The 22,236-nt window shown below is 45.7% G+C and overlaps 1 protein-coding gene and 1 long non-coding RNA gene across 3 annotated transcripts; both read right to left on the bottom strand.

Annotated features, from left to right (window-relative positions):
- Window positions 1-698: 698 nt before the first annotated feature.
- On the bottom strand, window positions 699-9,437 carry Napsa (napsin A aspartic peptidase). Its single transcript, XM_027920397.3, has 9 exons — window positions 9,275-9,437; window positions 5,378-5,519; window positions 5,171-5,294; window positions 4,864-4,982; window positions 4,394-4,593; window positions 3,227-3,349; window positions 2,991-3,135; window positions 2,479-2,577; window positions 699-2,265 (listed from the first exon to the last, which is right to left on the bottom strand). The coding sequence occupies exons 1-9, from the start codon at window positions 9,346-9,348 to the stop codon at window positions 2,005-2,007; spliced, it is 1,287 nt and encodes a 428-aa protein (XP_027776198.2). The 5' UTR covers window positions 9,349-9,437; the 3' UTR covers window positions 699-2,004.
- Window positions 9,438-14,280: 4,843 nt separating this feature from the next.
- Window positions 14,281-20,244, bottom strand: LOC139702634 (uncharacterized). Of its 2 annotated transcripts, XR_011705206.1 has the most exons (3): window positions 19,643-20,244; window positions 17,256-17,323; window positions 14,281-15,530 (listed from the first exon to the last, which is right to left on the bottom strand). It is a non-coding gene; the product is annotated as an uncharacterized lncRNA (long non-coding RNA). The 2 variants fall into 2 exon arrangements; XR_011705205.1 differs by lacking the exon at window positions 17,256-17,323.
- Between the last annotated feature and the right edge of the window lie 1,992 nt (window positions 20,245-22,236).

The following is a 22,236-nucleotide window of genomic DNA, read 5'->3' as shown; positions in this document are numbered from 1 at the left end:
TCTCTAGGTCTCTTATTCTTTCTCACAAGGCTCTCCTCCATACACTCTAACCCCCATCCTGGCCAGGGTTCATGCTGCGTCACTGCAGACAGTTACAGAGTGGGGTTTGTCCTGCAGACAAGGAGGTAGTTATCTCCCTCCCCAGACCCTGGGCTCTCCCATAGCCTCCAATCCAGTATCCACAATCCTTGGACAGCCCTTGGGTCTCTGATGGGACCCTCCTAGGCAGAGAAAATACATCAGCACTTCCTACCTCTCTCTACCCTGAATTCTGATGTGGTCCTAGGCAAAAGCAGTGAATCTGTAGTGAGCATTGAATGAGGCTCCAAGGACAGTTAGAGATGGGGATGGAGGCTGGAGAAGGGGCTGGGTAGGCACTAGGGGCAGGGAATTGGGACTGGGGTGAGAACCTAAGTCAGCCATCCTTTATACCCCACCTCCACCCCTACTTTCTGCTTTTGACAGCAGCCAGGCCCAGGATCAAGTTACTAAATCAGCGGGTTTTGGTTTTTGTTTTGTTTCATTTTTTGGGTCCTCCCTCCCCCACCACGAGAGGTCAGAAGTGTGGGAGAAGGTGGGTGTTGTTGGTGAGAAGGAGCTGGAAAAGGGGAGAATATGGAATGAGATTTGGGATTAGAAGCTGGGGATGGGGGCAGCAGCCAGGAGTAACAGGATGGATCGGACTCAGTCATGGGAAATTTGGATGCTATCATTCATTCCTTTATTGCCCTCTCCATACCTCATCGGGGTATGTGAGGGTTTTGTGAGCCTGGATTCTCACCCATCCGAGAAAAGGGGCCTTCAGGAGACAAGATGGGGCTCAGGACACCCAGCTGTGCTCACAGACCACAGGAAAACGAATTCCACGTTTGGCCATGGACCCAGGAGGAAAGAGGCTATCTGTCCACTTCTTCAGACCTTTTCACACCCCAGCTCCTCTACAGAGCATCTTTTCCCTGACACTAAACACAGAATTTCTGAAAGCTCCAAACTCCCACTCCTTATCCTGGACACTCCCTCCCCCATTCACCGAAGGACCCCAAAATTGAGGATGGGTCATCTTCTCCCTGACTTCTAGGACTCCTTTCTTATGCACTCACCTGCATTCCCATCACTTCCAAATCCAGGAAAGGGGAGTCCCACTAATGCTGAAAATACGGGACTCCTTGCCTGAGACCCTTCAAGTACCTTGGCCCCAAAGCTCAGAATCAAAGGGGATCCCTGCCTTCTAAGTCCCCTACCTCCCAAACTGGTACTTGGGCTGTCTTACTGCCCCCCCCCCCCCGGACCTGAGCCTCCGCCCCCTCCCCCGTACTCACCCCAAGTCGAGGCGAGGCGGGGATGGGGGAATCCGGGGCTGGCGACGGGGGAGGGTGACCCAGCCCCAGCAGCACTGAGCAGAAAGAAGCTGCTGAAAGGGTAGTGACATCACCACCGGAGGAGGGGCAGCACCGCTTCCCCCCAACTCGGGGGCATCAAGCTCCGCCTTTATGGCGGACCCAGGGGTCCCTGGAATCCCAAGGGGAGAGAAAATGAACAAAAGATGAGGCCCACAGGAACGGTATCCCCCATCCTTAGAACAAGGGTTTAGGAAACCCTTTATCGATTTCAGCCACCACCTCTCTCTACACACACACACACACACACACACACACCTGACACCTGTCGCTGTTGTCGCGACCTGTCGCCTCCCACGCATGTTGTGGCTGCGCCAGCCTCTGCTAAAAATGTAACATGGCGTGGACTACAACATCCACGATGCTTCGCGAGGCCGGGAGCCTTCGACTGGAGGCAGAGAAAATGTTAGGGATTCGTGGTATTTGTAGTGTAAGACTCCCCTCGCTAGTGTAAACCCAGCAGAATAGTCGTGATACCCTTCCCCTCCTCGATTCCGGAGGTCCGACATTAATTTTTCCCTTTAAGATGTATGTGCTTAGTAAGAAGCGATCCAGATAAGTTGTTTAAAAGGAAATGCTAGATTTTTACAAGGATACGGGACCTCCGCTACCTGTCGGTGCGCATGCGCCTAGCAAGGGCGTCAGCCACAGAACCGCGCCTGCGCGGGTTCATCCCCTTGCCGCCAGTTTCGCCGGAACGAGCGCGCGCCAGGCCCACCCGGGCGCTGCCGTTCACGTGCCCGCGGTCGAAGACAGACACGTAGGTCCCCAAGAAGACGTCGCCGAGGATCCACAGGGGTCCTGCAGGCGGAGGCATGTCCAAGCCCTGGAAGCCGGACATACACAGGCGGATGCCACCCTGAGCAATCTGCAAAGCGACAAGACAGGACCACTGAGTGTCACAACACGCCACTGTACCTGCCTTTTCCCCGGGAGCTAATGCTTCGCCCCGCCCACTTCCGCAAAAGAAAACAAGAAATATTTCTGTGGGGGCTCCTACCCCGCCCTGGTGGTCTCACTCCCAGCTCCGCCCCTCAAGTTGGGTTGTATTGTGTTACGCTGACGTCAATGAGTCACACACCTGAATGACGTAGTCCTGGGCCGTGAGGTTAAACCAAACCCCCCCAAGGAGGAAGGACACTGCGGGGAGCGATGGGATTTTCGAGCATTGAATGAGGTACTAGAGGAGAAGAACAAGTGAAGATGGGAGATGCCTGCTCAAATACCTTCCGCACCTCCCCAGCGCCATAGGGTACTGTCTGTATTGGACAACTAGATATTCAGGGCCTTGTATGGACAGGCCTTGTCACCAAGCCTTCTCTCATCCACTCCTAAATAAGTAAGGTGGCACTCAATGGGTAATTCTCATCCCTCTCCCCACCACACCTGAGTCATTCAGAGAAGATGCTTGGAAATGTCCTTGCTTCCTTCCTCCGTGTTGCAGCCCAGCAAGCAAAGGTCCAGTTCCTTCTGCCCTGGGACACTTTATAGCTACCTGCTTCCTCCCCTTTGTTCCCAGCATCCTGCCCAATGTCTGCCATCAAATTCCCATCAGCCTCCCCAGTCCACACTCACCAGAGACTGTGTCCTTACCTGCCCAGCCAGCAAGGGAAATCCCCCAATGGCTACATTCAGGGCCTGGATCTCCTCAGAGGGTCCTGTGATGAGGGATGTGCCTGTGTCTAGGATGGCAGCACAGCCCTGGGCACAGACAGTCAGCCCTGTGCCCACCTTCACACTGTGAAGGGAAAGGGGACAGGTATTAGACAGAACCCTAGAAATGCACACCCCTAGCCTCCAACTTCAGGCCCAGGAAGCAAGCCACTCACCCCTCCATGTGGATCTGCCAGAAGGCAGGGACTGTGACTGGCACGAAGGTGAGGGGTGGGATGTAGTGAGTGGGGTCTGAGCCCCCCAGGACCAGCTCTCCTCCATCAGCCCCTTCAGAGTCCCTGCAGAAGCAGAGTGCTGTGGTGTCACTGATGTTTCCCCTTCCAGCCCCAGGAATGACCAGGGCTGCTGGGACTTCGTGCTAGTTGGTCTTTTCTCAGTTCTAGATGGGGGTAGTAGAGTGTGGGTGGGGCCTAGATATTGGAACTGGCAGCAAAGCAAGAAGTGAAGGGAAATGGTGCTTTTCTTGGTGGAGAAGGACTTTAGTGTGTTTGGGGGCATCCTGAAGTAGAGATGAGACTTCATTTGACTGGAAGGCAGAATTCTTGGGGTGGGGGAGTGGATTTCCTGAACTGCCGTAGTTACCAAACACAGCACTGAGGTTTCTGAATTGGCTCTGGATGTGTGATTTGTGTAGGGGTGGGGTGGCTTCCTGAGTAGGTAGTGAGACTTTCTAAATTGTGTGTCCTGGTATCAAGAGAGGTGTTAAGCTTCCTGAGTTGGCTGTCAGTGACCAGAAGAGAGAGTAGTGACTTCCTGAAAAATGGAGGAGGGCCCATCTACTAAGAGGAAGGCTGGACCTCCTGAGTGGGTTGCATGTTGGGGTAACTGAGTGGACATCGGGCTTTTTGGCTGTGGGTGATGGGCCTCTGGGAAGCAAGGTGGAGATTTGGGGAGGGGGCGGAGACTTGCTGGTGAACAGGATTTTCGAGTGTAAGGTGGTACTCAATGGGTAATTCCTGACTTCCTGTTGAGTATTCTCAAATGGAACTTGAGTTTTCTTTATGGTGAAGAGAGTATTCCTAAGTCAAGTATTTGAAGGAAAGTGCATGAAATTCTCTGTTTGATTTTGAAAAGTGGAGCATTTTGAAGTGATGGTGAGTTTCTTTAGTATGGTTTAAGTAGTCACTTAAGCTGTGAAACTCATGAATAGGGTTGGGGCATTTCTTATATGAAACAAGCACTTTCCTCAATGAGGCTAAAAAATCACTTTGTTAAGTGGATGACTTCCTGAAAGGATGATGAGATTTCCTGAATTGGGGTTGGGGGGCGGAACTTCCTTCTTGGGGCCAGGACTTGTAGGTGGGGAGACCCTCCCCCAGTACCTGTTGAGGTAAAAGGAGAAGACAGGCTTATCCAGTAGTCCCTGCTCCACCAGTGCATCCAGCGGGGGCTGAACTCCTCCCATAGCCAGACTGGGAAAGCCGAGGCCCAGTATCCCATCAAAATGGGCAAAAGTGAAGACCAGGCTGGGCTCCCACAGAGCCTCCCCAAAAGTCACTGGTGCACCTTTGATTTCCCCAATCTAGGAGTAGATTGAGATTGGGCCAGTTAGTTCTGGAAGGACATTATCTACCTATCCCTTAGATCCCCAAAGCAAGGCATGGATCCTTGTTTCTGAACATCCAGAAACAAGTCCCAACGGCCCAGGAAACTTTGCCTCCCTGCTTGGGAAGCCCCACCCTCAAGCCCTGCCTCTTTGCCCAGGAGACCCCGCCTCTTTAAGCCCCTCCTAGAATCAGTTGGTTTTGGTCACTGCATTCTTCCAAGGTCAAGCCTTCTTGTGATCACGCACAGTCAACTTGTCCTCGCTCAGGATTCCACTGAGCCGCCCGGTTCCATACTGAATGGCAAACTTGGTCCCATTGGGCCGGAAGGAGCTGGAAGCCTTGGGATCAAAACGGTGATGGAACCCTAATTCAGAAGATCAGAGAGGTGTCACTGGGGAGCAGGAGATTCCCATGACTCCTGCCCCTTAGAATTCTCACCGGTGAGGACATCAGAAGACATTGGTGGCTCAAACCCTTAGGAAAGATGAGGCCCCGTCCCTCCTTCTCCCTTCATCCCTGTTCAGCCTTATTCTCCCCACGATGAAAGCTCACAGCAAGGCAGACTGAGGAAGTGACATCGCTTGGATGGAACCCAGAGATTGGAGGAGCCAGTGTCAAAGACGACAGAGAAGTTTTGTGGAGGCGTTCCCAGGCCAATTTTCCCAAAATACTGGACCTGATGGCAAAGAGGAGATAGGATAAATGAAGAGAGTTTGGCTTAAGAGCATAAGGGTGGGGCTGTGTATGGCTGTGACTCACATTCAAGAACTTGGAGAGAGGCACAAAGATGGGCTTGTCCCCAGTGGATGGAGTCCCCAACCTAGAGGGCTCTGCTGGCTCTCCCCATCCCCTCAGTGGGTTCAGGATTCTGTGTCCAGGGTGAACTCGGTTAAGAGGGATCCTGAAGGGAAAGAGGATGCTGACAGTTAGGAAGCTACCCTTCCTGGAAGCCCCCTATAATACAGTTCCCAAATAGGATATGATGGCAACTTAGACATCTCCATCAGCAGCAGCTACTAGAAACTTTACAATAGCAACCTTCCTGGAAATACAATGGAGAGCACCATGAAAACGAATATCCTCAGAGATTTTAAAATAGCAATACATCATCCCAAATAGAGCATCTCAAAGACCTTTAAATTTCTGAACACCTTAAAATAAGCCATTCCTGGGGAATTACCATTCTTAAAGAGTTCCAAAGACACTAACAAAAATCTAGCCCTTGCAAAAACCTAGAATTATGAACTTTTGTATGCTTCATTCATCATGTAAGAGGGGAATGTGAGCAAGAAAAAATCATAACTTCATTCCTTACACTAAAATACTTTGCACAGAGCTGGGCACAGTGGTGCACACCGTAATCCCAGCTGTTCAGGAGACTGAGGCAGGAGGATCACAAGTTCAAAGCCAGCCTCAGCAACTCAGCAACTCTGTGAGACCCTGTCTCCAAATAAAATATACAAAAGGGCTGGGGATGTGGCTCAGTGGTTAAGCCCCCTGGGTTCAATCCCTGGTACCAATAAATAAATAACTAATACATTGCCTATATGTCAAAGATTTAAAGTGAAATATAAAATTATAAGATCACCAGGAGCAAATGAAATGTTAAAATAACTCTGGGAAGAGGACTGCTTTTCTAAGCATGACACCAAGAGAAGACTATTGATGAGTGAGATTCTAAAATTTTAAACCCTGGGGCAGGGGGTGTGGAAAGAAAATGAGGGAGGAAAAGAGAAGTAAATAAGAAAGCAAAAAAAAAAAAAAATCTGGGAGAATAAATACAAGTTGTATGTCAAAGAGGTAATATTCCCTATATGCAAAGAGTTTCTACAAATGAATAAGGATAATGAAACTCTCCATGGGTCTCACATTTCTACAGAGGCACTGGCTGGCTTTGTGCCAACTGCCCTTTCAAAGATTTTGCTTCATGAATAGTCACAGCAGAAGATAGACAGCATCTTTCTCTGGATTAAGGAACAGGCAGGTTTATGATCCATTTTAAAAGATTCCAGGTCACCTAAGCTCAGAGTTCTTCTCCTATAATGACCTCACTGCATGTGTAGGAATCACCTGACCCCCTTCATATCATCTTGTGAAAGGGACTTCGAAAACTGAAACAAATGCTGATAGTCCTGCTACTGCTGTTGCTGGGAGTAATAAACTGTCTTTATCTCTGATCTGGGAGTCTTGTGTCTTCTTTGAGCAATATGATACTGTGGCAAGATAATTTCAGTTCTTGACAGGAGGGAAATGGCAAAGAACACAAATGGATAATTCTCAAAAGTACAAAATTTCTAAACAAATTAAAGATGTTTGACCCCCAACAGTCATCAAATAAATACAAGTGACTTTGTTTCACTCTGCAAATTGGGAAAGAACTGAAAATACTGTCTCTGGTTGAAAAGGAGAGTGTAAAGTGATACACACTTTTAGGAGGATGATTTTTGATTTGGCAAATAGGTACCAAATACCTTAAAATTAAACACTTAAAAAATATTTTTAGTTGTAGATGGACATAATACCTTTATTTTGTTTATTTAGTTTTTTTTTTATGTGGTGCTGGGAATCGAACCCAGTGCCTCATGCATGCCAGGCAAGTGCTCAACCACGGATCCACAACCCCAGCCCAAAATTATACGTGTGTGTGTGTGTGTGTGTGTGTGCGCGCGCGCTGGGGATAGTGCTCAGGGCCTCACCCGTGCAAAGCACAGGCTCTATCCCTGAGACACACTGACAGCATGCCTTTTTTTTTTAGTTGAGAAATTTTTTAGTTCTGTGTTTGGCTAATTGTTCCGTTGCTTTCCAGATAAATCATTAAGATATGTCCAATTGGGCATGGTGGCACATGCATATAATCCCAACTACTGGGGAGGCTTAGGAAAGATGATCATAAGTTGAAGGCCAACCTGGGCAATTTAGCAAAAAGTGGGGAGCTGGGTGTTACTAAGGACGTAACTCAGTGGTACTTGCTTTCTTAGTATGTGAAAGACCCTGAGTTCAACACCCAGTATCACACAGAGACAGAAAGAGAGGTTAGTCCTACATCAACATTCCATTAATTAGAAAGTGATGTCGAAAACTGAGATTACTAGAGGCTTTCAGGAAGTAAAAGAAACCAAGGAACCAAAAACACCCTTGGACACACACCTTTTTACCCAACAATGTCAGTCTGGGAATTTCATCTACAAGAGACGAGTGCAGAAAGATGTGTTCATGAGAATGTGCCTGAGGGTGGAAACCAGAAACTGTCCAGGGGCCAACAGTGGGTTTGGCTTAGCTCTGTGGTAGAACTTACATGTACAGAATCTCATTTGACCACTAAAAATGAGGAAGGAGCTCACTATACCAATGGTTCTCAAAACTGTAGCATGAAGCAGAATCACCTAGATCAGGGGTGCTGGGCGAACCTTCTGTAAAAACTTTGCAGGTTGTTACTCTCTGTCATAACTAAACTCTGTTAATAGAGCATGAAAGCAGCCCCAGACACTAGGTAAATGAATGAACAGGACTAGTTCTCTTAAGCTTTATTTGCAAACTGGCCCTTGATCAGAGTGTTTGCCAATCCCTGACCCGGGGGCTAGTTAAAATTCAGATCTCTTAGCTTCTGATTAATTAGGTCTGGGATGGAACATTTGCATTTCCAAATTCCTGGGTGGTACAGAAGCTCTCCATCCTGGACAACATTCTGAGACTCACTGCTCTGCATGGACTTGGAAAATGCCCATGATATATTAAGTTCAGAAACCAGGTTAACAAAAATCATGTGCGTAATATTTTTGTACCTGCCTTGGAGCTCTGTCCCCTGGCTCACACCTTTGCCCTCACCCCAACTCCCATGACTCAGTCTTGAGAGGCAGGAGAATGTGAAGTGGGGAAAATACTTCCTGGAAGAGCCCCCCTCCCCCATCAAGAACCAGAGGGGTGAGAAGAGAAGAGGAAGGGAGGGGGGAGGGAGGGAGGTAACAGAGGCAAGGTGGTGGGAAAGGGACCCTTGAATGGGGGTCCCCAAAATTGGACTTTCAAAGGCCTGAACAGTTTGAAGGATGTGAGTTTCGGGGAATTGCAAATTCTTCAGGATCTGGAAGGTGGGGGGATCATCTGGCTAAAGACCCCCAAACCAGATCTTCAGAGCTCAGAATGGGATCTGAAGTGGCCACACAAAAATCCTGTCCTAAAAGGAGGAGGAGGCACAATGGTGAGCCCACCTGTAATCCCAGCAGCTGGGGAGGCTGATGCAGGAGGATCACCAGTCCAAGCCAGCCTCAGCAACTTAGGTGGGCTCTAAGCAACTCAGCAAGACCCTATCTCTAAATAAATAAATAAAAAGTCTGGGGATGTGGCTCGGTGGTTAAGCGCCCCTGGGTTCAATCTCTGGTACAAAAGGGTGGGGGAAGAGAAGGAGAGGACCCCCAAACATGGGTTTCTATATTGGGGAATCCTAGACTGAAAAAAAATGGAAGTAGGGGGCTTCAGAGGATGTCATGTTAGAGCCCTCAGGGGTGAGACCCCGGTTTAGAGATCTGGGGACCCAAGAAAGAGGAGCCAGGGATCCTGGGGTGCTGAGTTTGGAAGCCACGGAACTAGGGCGCACCAGATTTAAAGGGCAATAGGTGGAGAAGCCTCCTCAGAGTTGGGGTGGCGGGTGGGATCCCATACCGGATCAGCTTGGCCCGGGCCAGCTCTGCATTCAACAGCGTCAACAGCAGCAGGCACAGCGGCGCCGGCGACATTTCTGGAGACCCGGAGTGGACCCAGGCGCCCTGGGGCCGCTGTTCTTTCCCCTGAAACTCCGCCCTGTGCACGCCCTTCCCCCGGTTTCGGAGGTGAAGTCCCTCGGTGTGTGACACCATGGCGGGGAGGCGGGATGTTTTAAAGGTTACCGCTGAGTATTTTTTTTGAGAGGTCACCCAAAGTATTTTCCTGTGTCCCTGGCTCCTCACCCCTACCTTTGGCGGGGATGGGGGTGGGGGACCCGTCCTCAGCTGGGACCCGTTCCCTCCCCCCCTCCTTTAGTCTATCGGTTTTTACTTTGAACTTTCACTTCACTTTTCTGAGACTAGAAATGTTTCCTTGAACAAGAGGGAGGTACGGTGAGTGTTTGCGAAGGTTCTGGGGGAACCGAGAGGGCTTCAGATTAGACACCGGCTTCCCACGTGACGCTCCGCCTGTGTCTCGGGACCCCTGACTTTTGTTGGAGCTGTTGTTGAGGGTGGTCGTGTGTGCATGTTTCTGCTTGAAACGTGATCTCTGTGTCACCCAGTTGGCCTCCAATTCCTGGATTCAAGGGAGCCTCCTACCTCAACCTCCGCCCAGCTTGGACAACAGGCACGCGCCGCTGGGGGCTAGGAGCCCGGACTCTTGTTGTGTTCGGAAAACATAGAAACACACGGATGCACACACGTACACAAGTGGTAGTGGCACCACCATTAGAAAAGTTTTAAAATAATTCGCAGGAATTGTCTCCGTCCCTCCATGTAGCCCTCCCCTTTCCTTGATTAAGCATCGCAAATTTTAACAAACGTGAGAAATCAAGTGAAAATGCAGATTCCTGGTTGTCCTTAGAAATTTTGGATAAGGAGGCCCGAGATGGGGGCCCTAAAGAATCTGCATTTTGCCTGGCGAGGTGGCGCACGCCTGTAATCCCAGCAGCTCCGGAGGCTGAGACAGGAGGATCAAAGCCAGCCTCAGCAATGTAGCTGGGCGCTAAGCAACTCAGTGAGACCCTGTCTCTAAATAAAATACAAAATTGGGCTACGAATGTGGCTCAGTGGCAGAGCGTACCCTGATACCAAAAAGAAAAAAGAAAAAGAATCTGCATTAAAAAAAAAAAAAAGAAAAGAGAAACCCAATGAGCCTGTAACCACAAACATTACTGAAAAATTCTCTCCGACTCTCTCTCTCTCTCTCTCTCTCTCTCTCTCTCTGTGTGTGTGTGTGTGTGTGTGTGCACGTGCCTGCTGCTATTTAGAGATCTGGGGACCCAAGAAAGAGGATCCAGGTATTGACCTAAGGGTGCTTTACTACAAACTTACATCCCCTGCCCGATTTTTTTTTTTAATTTTTTTTTTTTTTTTTTTTTTTTACTTTGAGACAGGATCTCACTAAGTTGCTGAGGCTGGTGTCCAACTTGTGATTCTCCTGCCTCAGTCTCCAGAGTAATTTTTTGTAATTACAAGTATTACAAAAACAAAAAATATATATATATCAGATTTTTTGGTTCACTCGATTAGATTTGCCTGTCAATATCAGCAGACACATCTCTTTTTTTTTAAGTAAATAAAAATAGATTTTGCTAGTTGATCTGCATCTTATTTTCCCATTTAACTATATAACTTAAACTTTTGGACACTGGCCTTAGCAACCTAGTGAGGTGCTGTCTCAAAAAGAAAAAAGAAAAAAAAAGGAAAGGGAGGAAGGAGAGAACTGGAGGGCGTCTAGCATGGAGCTCAGTGGTCAAGCACCCTGGCTTCAGACCGAGTACCAGTACAGACAAGAAAAGAAAGAATAAGATACAATTTACCTATGATAAAATTCACAAATCTTATTTATTTCTGGTACTGGGGATTGAACCCAGGGGCATTTTACCACTGAGTTACATCCCCAGCCCTTTAATTTTTTTTTTTTGAGACAGGGTCTCCCTAAGTTACTGATGCTGGATTCAAACGTGCAATCCTCCTGTCTCAGCCTCCAGAGTGACTGGGATGACAGGCGTGCAGCAACGTGCCAGGCTCATTTTTCTTTCATTCTTTCTTTTTTAAATTCTTTTTTTATAACTTTATTTGATTTATTTATATGTGGTGCTGAGATTTGAACCCAGGGCCTTGCATGTGCAAGGCGAGTACTCTACCACTGAGCCATAACATAACCCCAGCTCCTCATTTTCTTGATTCCAAAATAAATTCCAGATATCAGTACCATTTGTTGCAAAGGGGCAAACCTTCTTTTAAATAGCTACATTGTATCTCAGAGTATAAAAAAAAAACTATTTATATAACCAATCTATTTATTGCTCTTCCTTTTTAGTTATAAACATTAGCTATATTTTCTGTGCATACCTTTAATAGTATCCACACATCAGTCTCTAAAACCATAATCCCTCAGGCAGAGACCACATGTGAGTTCTAGATTTTGACAGCTATTGCTAGATTGCTTCCCAGAGCTGGTATAATGGTCTAAGGGTTGGTACTTCCCACTACAGGGCCTAGGCCCAGAGCAACACCACCCGCCCACATCCGTACAATGCTACCTGCTGTCAGATGGTGTAAAAAGAATGTTTTTTTCTTCTTTATTGAAACGCCCATTTCCTGATTACTAATGCTGTCAGCCTTTTTATTCTTTCTTACTCTTTAATTATTTTATTCTTTTTTCTTTTCTTTTTTTAACCAGGGATTGAATGTAGGGGCACTCGAACCACATCCCCAGTCCTATTTTGTATTTTATTTAGAGACAGGGTCTCACCGAGTTGCTTAGCACCTGACTAAATTGCTGAGGCTGGCTTTGAACTCGAAATCCTCCTGCCTCAGCCTCCCAAGCTGCTGGGATTACAGGCATGCGCCACCATGCCTGGCTAATACTGTGTCTTGATTTGTCTATTTTCGACATTATTCTTTGCCTTCCCACTGTGAAAACTGGGCAATTGACTCTTTGCCCCCTGCCCGCTCTCCTAACACCTGGCTTTGTATGATGATGTAATGATTGGGTCAGGTCAATACTGAACACCTATGGTCATATCTCATCAAGGGTATGCATGTTAAAACTATAGTGCGGAGCTGGGCTGTAGCTCAGTAGCAGAATGCCAGCCTAGCATGTGTGAGGCCCTGGGTTTCATCCCAAACTCAGGAAGAGAAGGGGAAGGAGGAGGGGAAGAAGGGGAAGGAGGAGGAGGAAGAGGAAAGAAAAAAGAAAACTATGACACCAACACACTCTCATCAGAATAGTGAATATTAAAAAGATGACCAGCTTGGGGACAGCAGGGAGCTGGGCCATTGTTTCCTCTCTCCATTTCCCATTGCAACCAATAAAGGGTGTCAAATAAATTAAATGAACACTTTGTATGCTTAGTCGTGTCCCTCTCTGGGTCTGTGGGATGCCAACATTCACCTCCCTCTGAGGCAGTAGTAGGTGGTGCCCCTCACTAGTCTCCTCTTCATCTGCCTCTTCCCCCTCCTCCCCTTCTTCCTCATCCTCTTCCTCTTGCTTCTCCTTCTCCTCTTCTTCCTCTACTCCTCCTCCTTCTCCTCCTCTCTTTTCACCTTCTCCTCTTAGGGATTGAACCAAGGGCTCAAGCATACTCCCCTGAGCTACTTCCCCAGCCCAAGACAACTCTTAAACTTGGGTTTCCTTTGAGATGCTACAGAGGGAAAGTCCCAGAGTTGGACCCTGGAGGAAAGAAATCTTCAATTACGTAAGAGGAGTACCCAGGCAGAGGAGGACCCAGGACCTCCAGGTCTCTGGAATCACTCTCAGCAGCACCATGAGGAAGTGTAGCATTCTAATGTCTATAGTGACATCTAAAGGGACAAAAACTAACGAGTTGCATAAATAATGGTGCAGAGAGAGGAAAACATGGGAGGGGAGACTGCCTAGGGAGAAAAGAAGGGGTCAGTGCTTATGTGGGGGGGAGGGGCATCATGGTCATGGGAGGGACAATGATGTAAGTATATTTTGCCCATGAGCCAGTAGTGATCTGCGGAGTGTCTTCCTGATTGCTTCTGTTCCCCACCCCTACTCCCCACCCCCACCACCCCACAAAAGAAGAAGTGAAACTTAAGAGAAGGAGAAGGAGAACTGTTGGAGGCTGGGAAAGAAAGTGAGGACTGGTTTCTTAGGCAATGGAGAAGGGCTCTGAGTGTTCACTTGCCACCTGCAGTTATGTGTCTGAAGGTGCCCACTGTGCTCAGCTGGGTGAGCTGGAGTGAGGGTTTCGCCAGGCAAGTGTAACTGGGGGAGTCAAGTTTAGAGTGTGCAAGATGTGATGATGGCGGTTGATCATACACTCTCTGCTGGAAGGACAAGAGGACATGAAAGGAGGGGAGCAAAATGGAGGGAAAAATCCGTGTGGTGGTGTGCACCTTAATCCTAGCAGCTCAGGAGGCTGAGGCAGGAGGATCGTGAGTTCAAACCTGCAGTAGCAATTTAGAGAGTTCCTATCTCAAATAAAACTAAAATGGCCTAGCGATGGGGGATTTCTCTGACACAGTAAACACACAGGCAGAGTTTCTATAATAACCCTCACCATCCATCTCTCTTTGTTTCAGCATCCAGAACCCTCCATCTAGAGGCCCTTAGCTCACCCCCACCACCACAACAGCGACCACGCTGTCTGCAGCATCCCTGTTCTGACTTTCTAGTTTGAGAAACCTTGCCTGCAAATCCCCAAATGGCCACACGGTGGTAGTGGGGACCTATTTTCCCAGGTAAACACCACACACACACACACACACACACACACACACACACACACTTACTCCAACCTCCGCTGCAACTTTTGTTAACCGAACTGGAACACACACCATGCTCTTTCCAGATCCCCTGCTTTGGCCCTTTGTTCCACGGCCTGGAATGCCGCCTCGCTCACTGTCTCCACCAATGGTACAAACAGAACAGATGCTTCTGAAAGACCCACCGATTCCCTGTCCAAGAAAGACGCACGAGGCACTGGCTGCAAAAGCAAGAGGTGATTTATTGATACACAGGCGCCTGCGGGTGCCCAGCGAAACCTCAGCCGGAGCTTCGGTGAACTGGCACACCGGGCTTTGGGGTACAGAATTTTTTATAGGGTCAAGGAGCAGGTTTCGCGCGCGCGGTAAGCAACAGGTTTCTTATTGGTTATTTTGAACCCAACATACAGGTTACCTAAAGGGTAAAGTTATTTTTCATTTTATGTTCCTGGAATTACACCATATGACAGTTACATATGAACACTCTGTTTTTTTTCTATTCCTGCTTATTAGCCCCTGTTTAGTCAGGCATGCCCTGGAATCTATTCTTCTGCTCTTTCCCAACCATCCTGTTTTTCCCTTTTAATCGGTTACACTTAACTGATTTTCTGAAAAATACATCTGACGTCTGTGCAGGTGCGGAAGCAAGCCCTGGTGATTTATTACTGGGCCTAAAGTTATTGGGCTGGGGTCTTTCATTCCCCCCTTTTTCTTTATCATGGATAGAATCTTATATCCATTGTTCTGCTTGCTCAGGTTCTTGGATTAAGCTTGTGTGTGACTCTGTTTGTTGTTTAAGCAACTGGTACTGTTGAGTTAGAACCATAGTTTGGATTATAGAAAGTCTCTCTCTCATGAATTGCACCAATCTATTGAGTATGCAGGGTCCAAACGTTAGGATTATTAGCAGAATAACTAAAGGTCCCGCTATGGTGGATAGCAAAGTAGTTAACCATGGGGATTTGTTTAAACCATCCTTGTTGTGCTTCAAATTCTTTTTGCCTTTTTGCCAACCTTTCAGTGACTTTTTTCATAGTTTCCTGGACTACCCCTGTATGGTCAGCGTAAAAACAACATTGTTTCTTTAAAATCATATAGAGACCACCTTCCCTAAGGAATAACAGATCTAATCCCCTCCTATTTTGTAGTACGACTTCTGCGAGGGAAGAGACAGATTTTTCTAAGGCAGTGATAGACTTGGTCACTTGATATTAGACCCCCGATTTATCTAACTACACTGACTTCCTAACTTTAAATCTGGCTTCATTTTTTTTTTTTTTAATTTGGGAACTCCTTACTGCTGTGAGGAAGGGGGACGAAGAGAATCTTTCTGGCTTCTTCAGGCTGAAAAGGGACGGCGTGGGGCAAGCAGTTTGGAGTCCCCCTTAAAAATATCGGGTCTATCGAGTGGTCCATGATGAAAGTCTAATTGAGAAGTAATAGGCTGGAGGGCCATTTGAGTGATGGGTGGTCTATAAGAGAAACAAGAACTTATTAGTACTGGAACCATATTGATGCAGTAATAAATGCCACAGCACAGAAATATGCCAATGAGTATAATGGCCAAGACAAAGATTAACAATGTTTTCCATCAGGCAGTACCAGGAACTAGGAGCTAGGATATTGTTTCCATGAAAAAGTTGCTGAGAACATGGCTTCCATCTGAGCAGGTAAATCTTTAAGGATATTTGTCACATTGTCAGAAATGTCAGGGATGTCAACACAACAACTAACATGTAGGGTTACAGATGTCTTTTTCTTTAAGATATAGTTTAATAATTTAATGCCATCTGATCCTGCAAAATCCTTTTACTAGTATAACCTCTGTGTCTAATAGAGAAATCTTTAATTCTGCTACTTAGGGCTGGATAACCATATTAGCAAACATCAAGCCTACCTGCGTTGGCTAGAAATAAAGGCCTTAGACTAAAACTACTCTAGCAGTCCCTTTGACAGTTATCAGGCATTTCTGTCTAAGAATCTCTTTTGTAGCCTCCAGTCTACTTATTTATGGAAGTTACATTTAACTATTATTATCATTTAAGATGTCCAGGAACAGCTGTGCTTTGGCTTTGACTGTCTTTGCTAAGTGTTTAAGATGAAGCAAGTCAAACTGACTTTTGTTTCTATCTATTGTTTACAGTCAGCTGAGTTATCCTGGGAGTCCTCGGGAACTTCATAGCAGCTTTTCAGTTCTGCTAGTGCCATTTGCGCTAGGATGGGTCCAGGCCTTGCTTGACCATATGGCTTCCCTCAGAAGCATCAGGGATGTCTCCCTTTTCTAATGACCCTCCTCTTTACAGCAAATGCACCGATTGGCTTTCTGTCCTCCACTGGTCTCATTAATCTCCCTGCTCAGGAGGTTATGTGGCCTAGAGTTGCTGAGCCCTTTGAAGAAGTCCCCTATTCCCTGATTTAGACTGACTCAGAGGGCAAGAGCCGAATATTGGTTTTCTTGGCACTTTTAATTTAACTAATTTTAAAACCTTGATCTTAAACATCCAGCAAATAAGTCAACAGCCTTATATTAAGAGCACTGGGCTTTAATGTCTATCTCTCTATCCTGTAGGTGATAACTCCTTATCTTATGTTGACCCAGGTTGTGTTCTTAAAGCAATACCTCTTTAAAACATTAACAGGCAATCCTTAAACCATCTATAAGCAAACTACAAAACAAAACTAACTAGGGTAAAAACATATTTAGCTTATATAATAGCTACCTTGAATTCTAGCAGGGTTGTACATCATAATTTCCTATTTGAGATCCTAGTAATCTTGGCACAAACCTATTTTGGGACACAACTTTAACTGTACTGAAATCTGGCTTACTTTTTCATAGCCACTTTCACATGTAGTGAGATGGGACAGAGCCTTATCTCAAGTAAGGCAGGGCTCTTTATAAATCTCAAGTACTATAGTTCTGAAGCTGATCATTTTACAAAGTTTACATAAATTGTTGTTCAAGTTTAATATCACACCTAAAACATGAATTAAAGGCTGAAAGCTTTTAACCTCTTATAGAAAAGTTGTAATGTACTTTTGTGTTTTGCAATAAAACCTTTACACAGATTAGGCTCTCAGACCCTCAGAGTAGAAAGTAACATGGAACCGTACATATCTTATTGATAACAAGTTCAGTTTAGAACACAAATGATATAATTGAATCTCTAACATGTTTTTTTGAAGCCTAAAATTACCATACAACTTTAGAACACCAGCTTGATATAATGTTCTTTTGAAGCTTCTACCTTACAGACTTGTATACCTGGAAGATATGAACACATTAATAACACCATAATTACATAAACCTCCTTTTGTTCACATTTTGAAACAATACTTGTAAACTTTTAAATTTAAGCAGAGTTAACATTTTATTAGGGCCTTTTTGAACACCTAGAGAAACTTATAAGCTTAATTTTGAGGACATTTTTACTTTTATCTGTTTACCCAATCTAAATTGAACCGTTTGAATCACGTGAATTAAAGATATTTGGATCTATTTTTAATTTTTTTTTTTTTTATGAGCGCTCCTCATCTGTCAATTGTTATATCACTGCAGGATATATGGACATACACACATACAGACATACCGACATACAACACATAACAAGAGTGTGCACACATAACAATAATAAAGGCCTCGTAGCTTTTCGCAGATGAAATCTCCATTGCAATGTTTTTTGTTTTTTTTTTTTTAAAAAAAACTTTACTGATCAGAAAAACATTAACCTAGGTCTGCAGGATCAGAATCACGAGCTCAAAAAAAATACAGAATCTAAGAAAAAAAACAAGAATCCTAAAAAAGATGACTGGCCAGTAGTTAGTAAATACCATACAATTTACTTCTTGGTTTGGTCTAGTTTGAGTTCAGGTAAAAAGACACTTTTATCCCCCCCCCCCCTTTTTTTTTTTTCCTTGGGCCTGAGCTCCAAGCTGCTTCTGTTTGCATATCAGTTTAAGCCCTGACCAAGGTCTGGAAGGAGCAGGGAAAAAAACTGCTATTTTGAGCAGACACTTTAGGCCTAAGACATTTTAACCTTAAGTTATATTTCCAGGTTTAGATGTTGAAAATTATGATACAAATTTAAGAAGCAATTTTCAAAATTTAAAATTTTATATCTTTTTACACTAGAAAAACTTGTTCACATAGAACTGGAAATAGGATCTCTACCATCAGAAGAAATTTCTTTAGTACCTCTAAGCCACTTTGCTTGTTCTGAAGTTTCTAAAGTAGCATTGAGTTATATTAAATTTGCCCACACATTACCATATATATCTGAAATTAAGCTTTGAAAATTTCTAAGACTATTGGTATTTTATCTAATGTCATTTTTATGAGCCAGACCAACATTTTAATTTCTTTTCAGGCTACCCAGTTCAAAATTGAAACTCTTTAAATTTATTTTTTTATCCCAAGTATTTAAGTTTTTTTTTTTTTTTGGCATGAACCATCTGAAATCAAACTAAACAATTGCTTAAACCCAACTTTTAACTGCAAGATAGTGCAATGCTTTAGAAACCCATTCAGATACCAGATTGTTACAATAAAAAATTATTATTATTATTATTTTTTAGACACACATTTAACCTAGATTATCCCTAAGAAACAATCAGACAACCAGATAAGAAAATATCTCTCCAGGTTTTGAACTTTCATTTAATTATGACTCCCATCAGTGGCACCATAGACTTTCCCATTGAGTGGACCAGATGTTTTCATGTAGGGGCAACTATAGGTGTAAAATCAAGGGTCTCAGTGTGACTGGCTTTACTGCATTCAGTGTCCCTTCTTTTTAAGTAAACAGAGGTGGCGTAATCCTTAAGATGTAGACAAGGACCCAGGGAACTCCCCAGAGCTAAATGGCTCTGGCAGCTGCTGGGAGTCCCTTAATCCCATCTTTCACCCATAGGATCAGTTCCTCCAGTTTGGTTTGACCTTAGGCATTAGGCATTTTTTTTTTTTTTCCTAACTTTTTAGTAGCCAGCTCCCAAAAAGTCCATCCTCTGCTTGCAGTTGTTTCGAGTGCTAGGCTTCCCCAAGAAAGCAGATTGGGGATTCCTTAAAAGTCCCCTTGAGAGTGTCAAAATTTGTGACTGAAAATTTGGTTCCCATCTCTAAAGCCAATTAACACTAATTTAATAATGAGGACAGGGCTTTGAGAAAAGTCAAAGCGAGATGTTAAAGTTGTTATAGATTTTCCCATGTTAGTCTTAGATGGAGTGAGAAAGTGCAAAGGCAAGAAGACAGACACAAATATCAGACTGGACACAGAGAACGCTGCGCGGCTCGAGCACAAACCGAACGTACCTGACGGATTAGGGAGAGGAGGGATACCGTCACCTCCGTCACCCACGAGTACAATGTACTCTACAGAACATTGGAGGCCCCCCAAGATGGGCCTCCCTGAGCCCCTGGGACGTCTCCCAGGGTGGCAGGGGAGAAGTCCGAGTTCGTCAACTCCTTCTCAAGCTGCCCAGAATACAGAGCAATTACGCGTAATCGTACAGACGCTGCGCATGAACAGATAACAAGATAACAACCAGACAGAGAGAGACACAAAATGACACGAACTGGCCAGCTTACCTCCCAGTGGTTATCGGGTGTTCCTCGGGCAGGGATCCGGACGGGGTTACAGGAGTTCTCCTGGCTGGCTCGCCAAATGAAAGACCCACCGATTCCCTGTCCAAGAAAGACGCACGAGGCACTGGCTGCAAAAGCAAGAGGCGATTTATTGATACACAGGCGCCTGCGGGTGCCCAGCGAAACCTCAGCCGGAGCTTCGGTGAACTGGCACACCGGGCTTTGGGGTACAGAATTTTTTATAGGGTCAAGGAGCAGGTTTCGCGCGCGCGGTAAGCAACAGGTTTCTTATTGGTTATTTTGAACCCAACATACAGGTTACCTAAAGGGTAAAGTTATTTTTCATTTTATGTTCCTGGAATTACACCATATGACAGTTACATATGAACACTCTGTTTTTTTTTCTATTCCTGCTTATTAGCCCCTGTTTAGTCAGGCATGCCCTGGAATCTATTCTTCTGCTCTTTCCCAACCATCCTGTTTTTCCCTTTTAATCGGTTACACTTAACTGATTTTCTGAAAAATACATCTGACGTCTGTGCAGGTGCGGAAGCAAGCCCTGGTGATTTATTACTGGGCCTAAAGTTATTGGGCTGGGGTCTTTCACTTCCTTCCTGACTGTCCAAGCCGACGGGAAGAAATTGCCCTTCTGAACACAGCCCCGCTAAAAGGGACCCACATTACCTCCTGTCTCGTCCCTTAGCATCTCCTGCCCACGTCGGCCTCCACCACCAGACCAAGAGGCTCTCAAGCGAAGGCACCTGACTTTGTTGAATCTTCAAAATCACAATCCGTTCCGGGGACTCAGGGTGGGACTAGGGAAAACCTTGGGAGTTTTCTCAATCCAGTATTTTATTTAATCGTCTAATTTTTGTGAAAGGGATTATCTTCCATATTTCAAAGATGCCCCAGCCGGCCCTAGTGCACTCAGTGGGGGTTTGAACCGGATTATTTTTTTGTTTTGTTCTCCGGGTACTGGGGGCCTCCATGCATGCTAGGCAAGTTCTACCACCCCTGGCCCTTTTTATTTTAATTCGAGAGTGGGTCTCACTAAATTGTGCAGTCTGGCCTTGAATTTACGACCCTCCTGCCTCAGGCTCTCGAGTAGCGGGGATGACAGGGGAGCTCAGGCGCGTCGGAACTGAACTCAGGAACACTTAGGAATTCGTGCAGACACCTCGTTTCCCTCTCTGCCCGTTTACTTTTGCAGCAGTCCCATTGGCTGGCATCAACCACGTGACCACATCTAGCTGCACGATCCGCTGGGAGTTGTAGTTCCAGGGTAAGGGACGCCTTTGGTGAGTGCTCAGCCAGCATAGGACACCTCTAGTCTGGAAGGACACTTGATCAGAACTGCTGTTCCCTCTCTGATTTCTTTTTTGTTTGTTTGTTTGCCTTGATGCGGATGGAGCCCAGGGCCTTTCTCACGCTAGGCAAGTGCTCCACCACTGAGCCACACTTCAGCCTCTTGAAGGGATTTAAGTCAATGTTTCAACATAAGTTCAGAAATGTGAACCAGTCTTTTTGTTGATTTTGCCAGAAATTGGTTAACATCCCTTATCTCTCTCCCACCACCACTATCCTATGGTCCTTATAGTTAAATTGAGGACATCGCAGAATTTTTCATATAATTTATGTTGTTGATGATTTTATTTAGCTGCATTTTTGGGAAAAAAAAAAATCATGTCACCTAGGGCAACGCTGCCTGAGGAGGTTGAGCTGATGACACAGCACACCTGAGGAGACTGCAATGCAGTTGTTAAATTCCCAGTGATTCTGCATCTCCAGGGAGGATCTGGCTGCCACATTATCTTGTTACCTATATTGGAGGAGTTATCATTTTATTACAAATGAGTTTTCACCTATTCATCTTTTGTGTTACAGTTGGTGAAATAAGATGGTCTTTTATTGTTGTACACATAGGTGGGTTACATTATCTCAGAATTCCATTTCAGAATAATAACTGTTACTGGAGTTTGAGTGGACTGCAGGGTGACGACTTTTGGTCCTTCGGTATAATGCCTAAGATTAGACAATCTGTCAGGATAAAAGCAGAAGCACAGCAAGGCAGAAATAGGAATTACAGTAAGCCAGGAAGAGGTGAGAGGAAAGGAGGTGCAGCTCAGAAAGGGGTGGGCAGAGAGAGGTTAGGGACCCAAATGTGCCAGAATGATGAGGCTTGGGACTTTTGTTAGGTTAGGGGTTGGGAATTTCCAGTGGTGCAAAACCTCAGAGGGACAGGTACCTTCCCTACTTGGAAATAGCACTGTGTGAAAATTGAGAACATGTGCCTATGCACTTGGGTCACTTTGCCCTTTCTGGCCTAGCGCCACTGGCAGAAAGTCAAATAATAGTCCACTAACCCTCTGAGCTACTTGCGGGTCCTTCATGATACGGGCCTATGAATCTACAGAGAAAAGTGATGGCCCCTTTGGTGGAATGCTGGGGAGTCTGGTATTGACATTTGGTAGCTCTGAGTAGACTGCCCACCTTCCTAAGATGGATTTCTTTCATAGCCCCAGCCACTCAAGGGGAGGGAGGAATGTATGTCCTCACTTGGTGGTATGTTGGGTATTGACTCTCCTGGGTCAACTACA

This window comes from Marmota flaviventris, chromosome 18 (assembly GCF_047511675.1).
Source record: "Marmota flaviventris isolate mMarFla1 chromosome 18, mMarFla1.hap1, whole genome shotgun sequence".
NCBI lineage: Eukaryota > Metazoa > Chordata > Mammalia > Rodentia > Sciuridae > Marmota > Marmota flaviventris.
Note: the sequence above shows the minus strand (reverse complement) of the source record. Positions and strands in the feature narration are given on the sequence as shown.

Excerpts from the sequence above, each read along its gene's own strand:
- Napsa (XM_027920397.3), bottom strand. The coding sequence starts at position 9,348 with ATGTCGCCGGCGCCGCTGTGCCTGCTGCTGTTGACGCTGTTGAATGCA. Across the intron at positions 4,594-4,863 it reads TGAGCGAGGACAAGTTGACT|ATTGGGGAAATCAAAGGTGC; the intron begins GTGCGTGATCAC and ends ATCTACTCCTAG. Across the intron at positions 3,136-3,226 it reads TGGCAGATCCACATGGAGGG|TGTGAAGGTGGGCACAGGGC; the intron begins GTGAGTGGCTTG and ends TTCCCTTCACAG.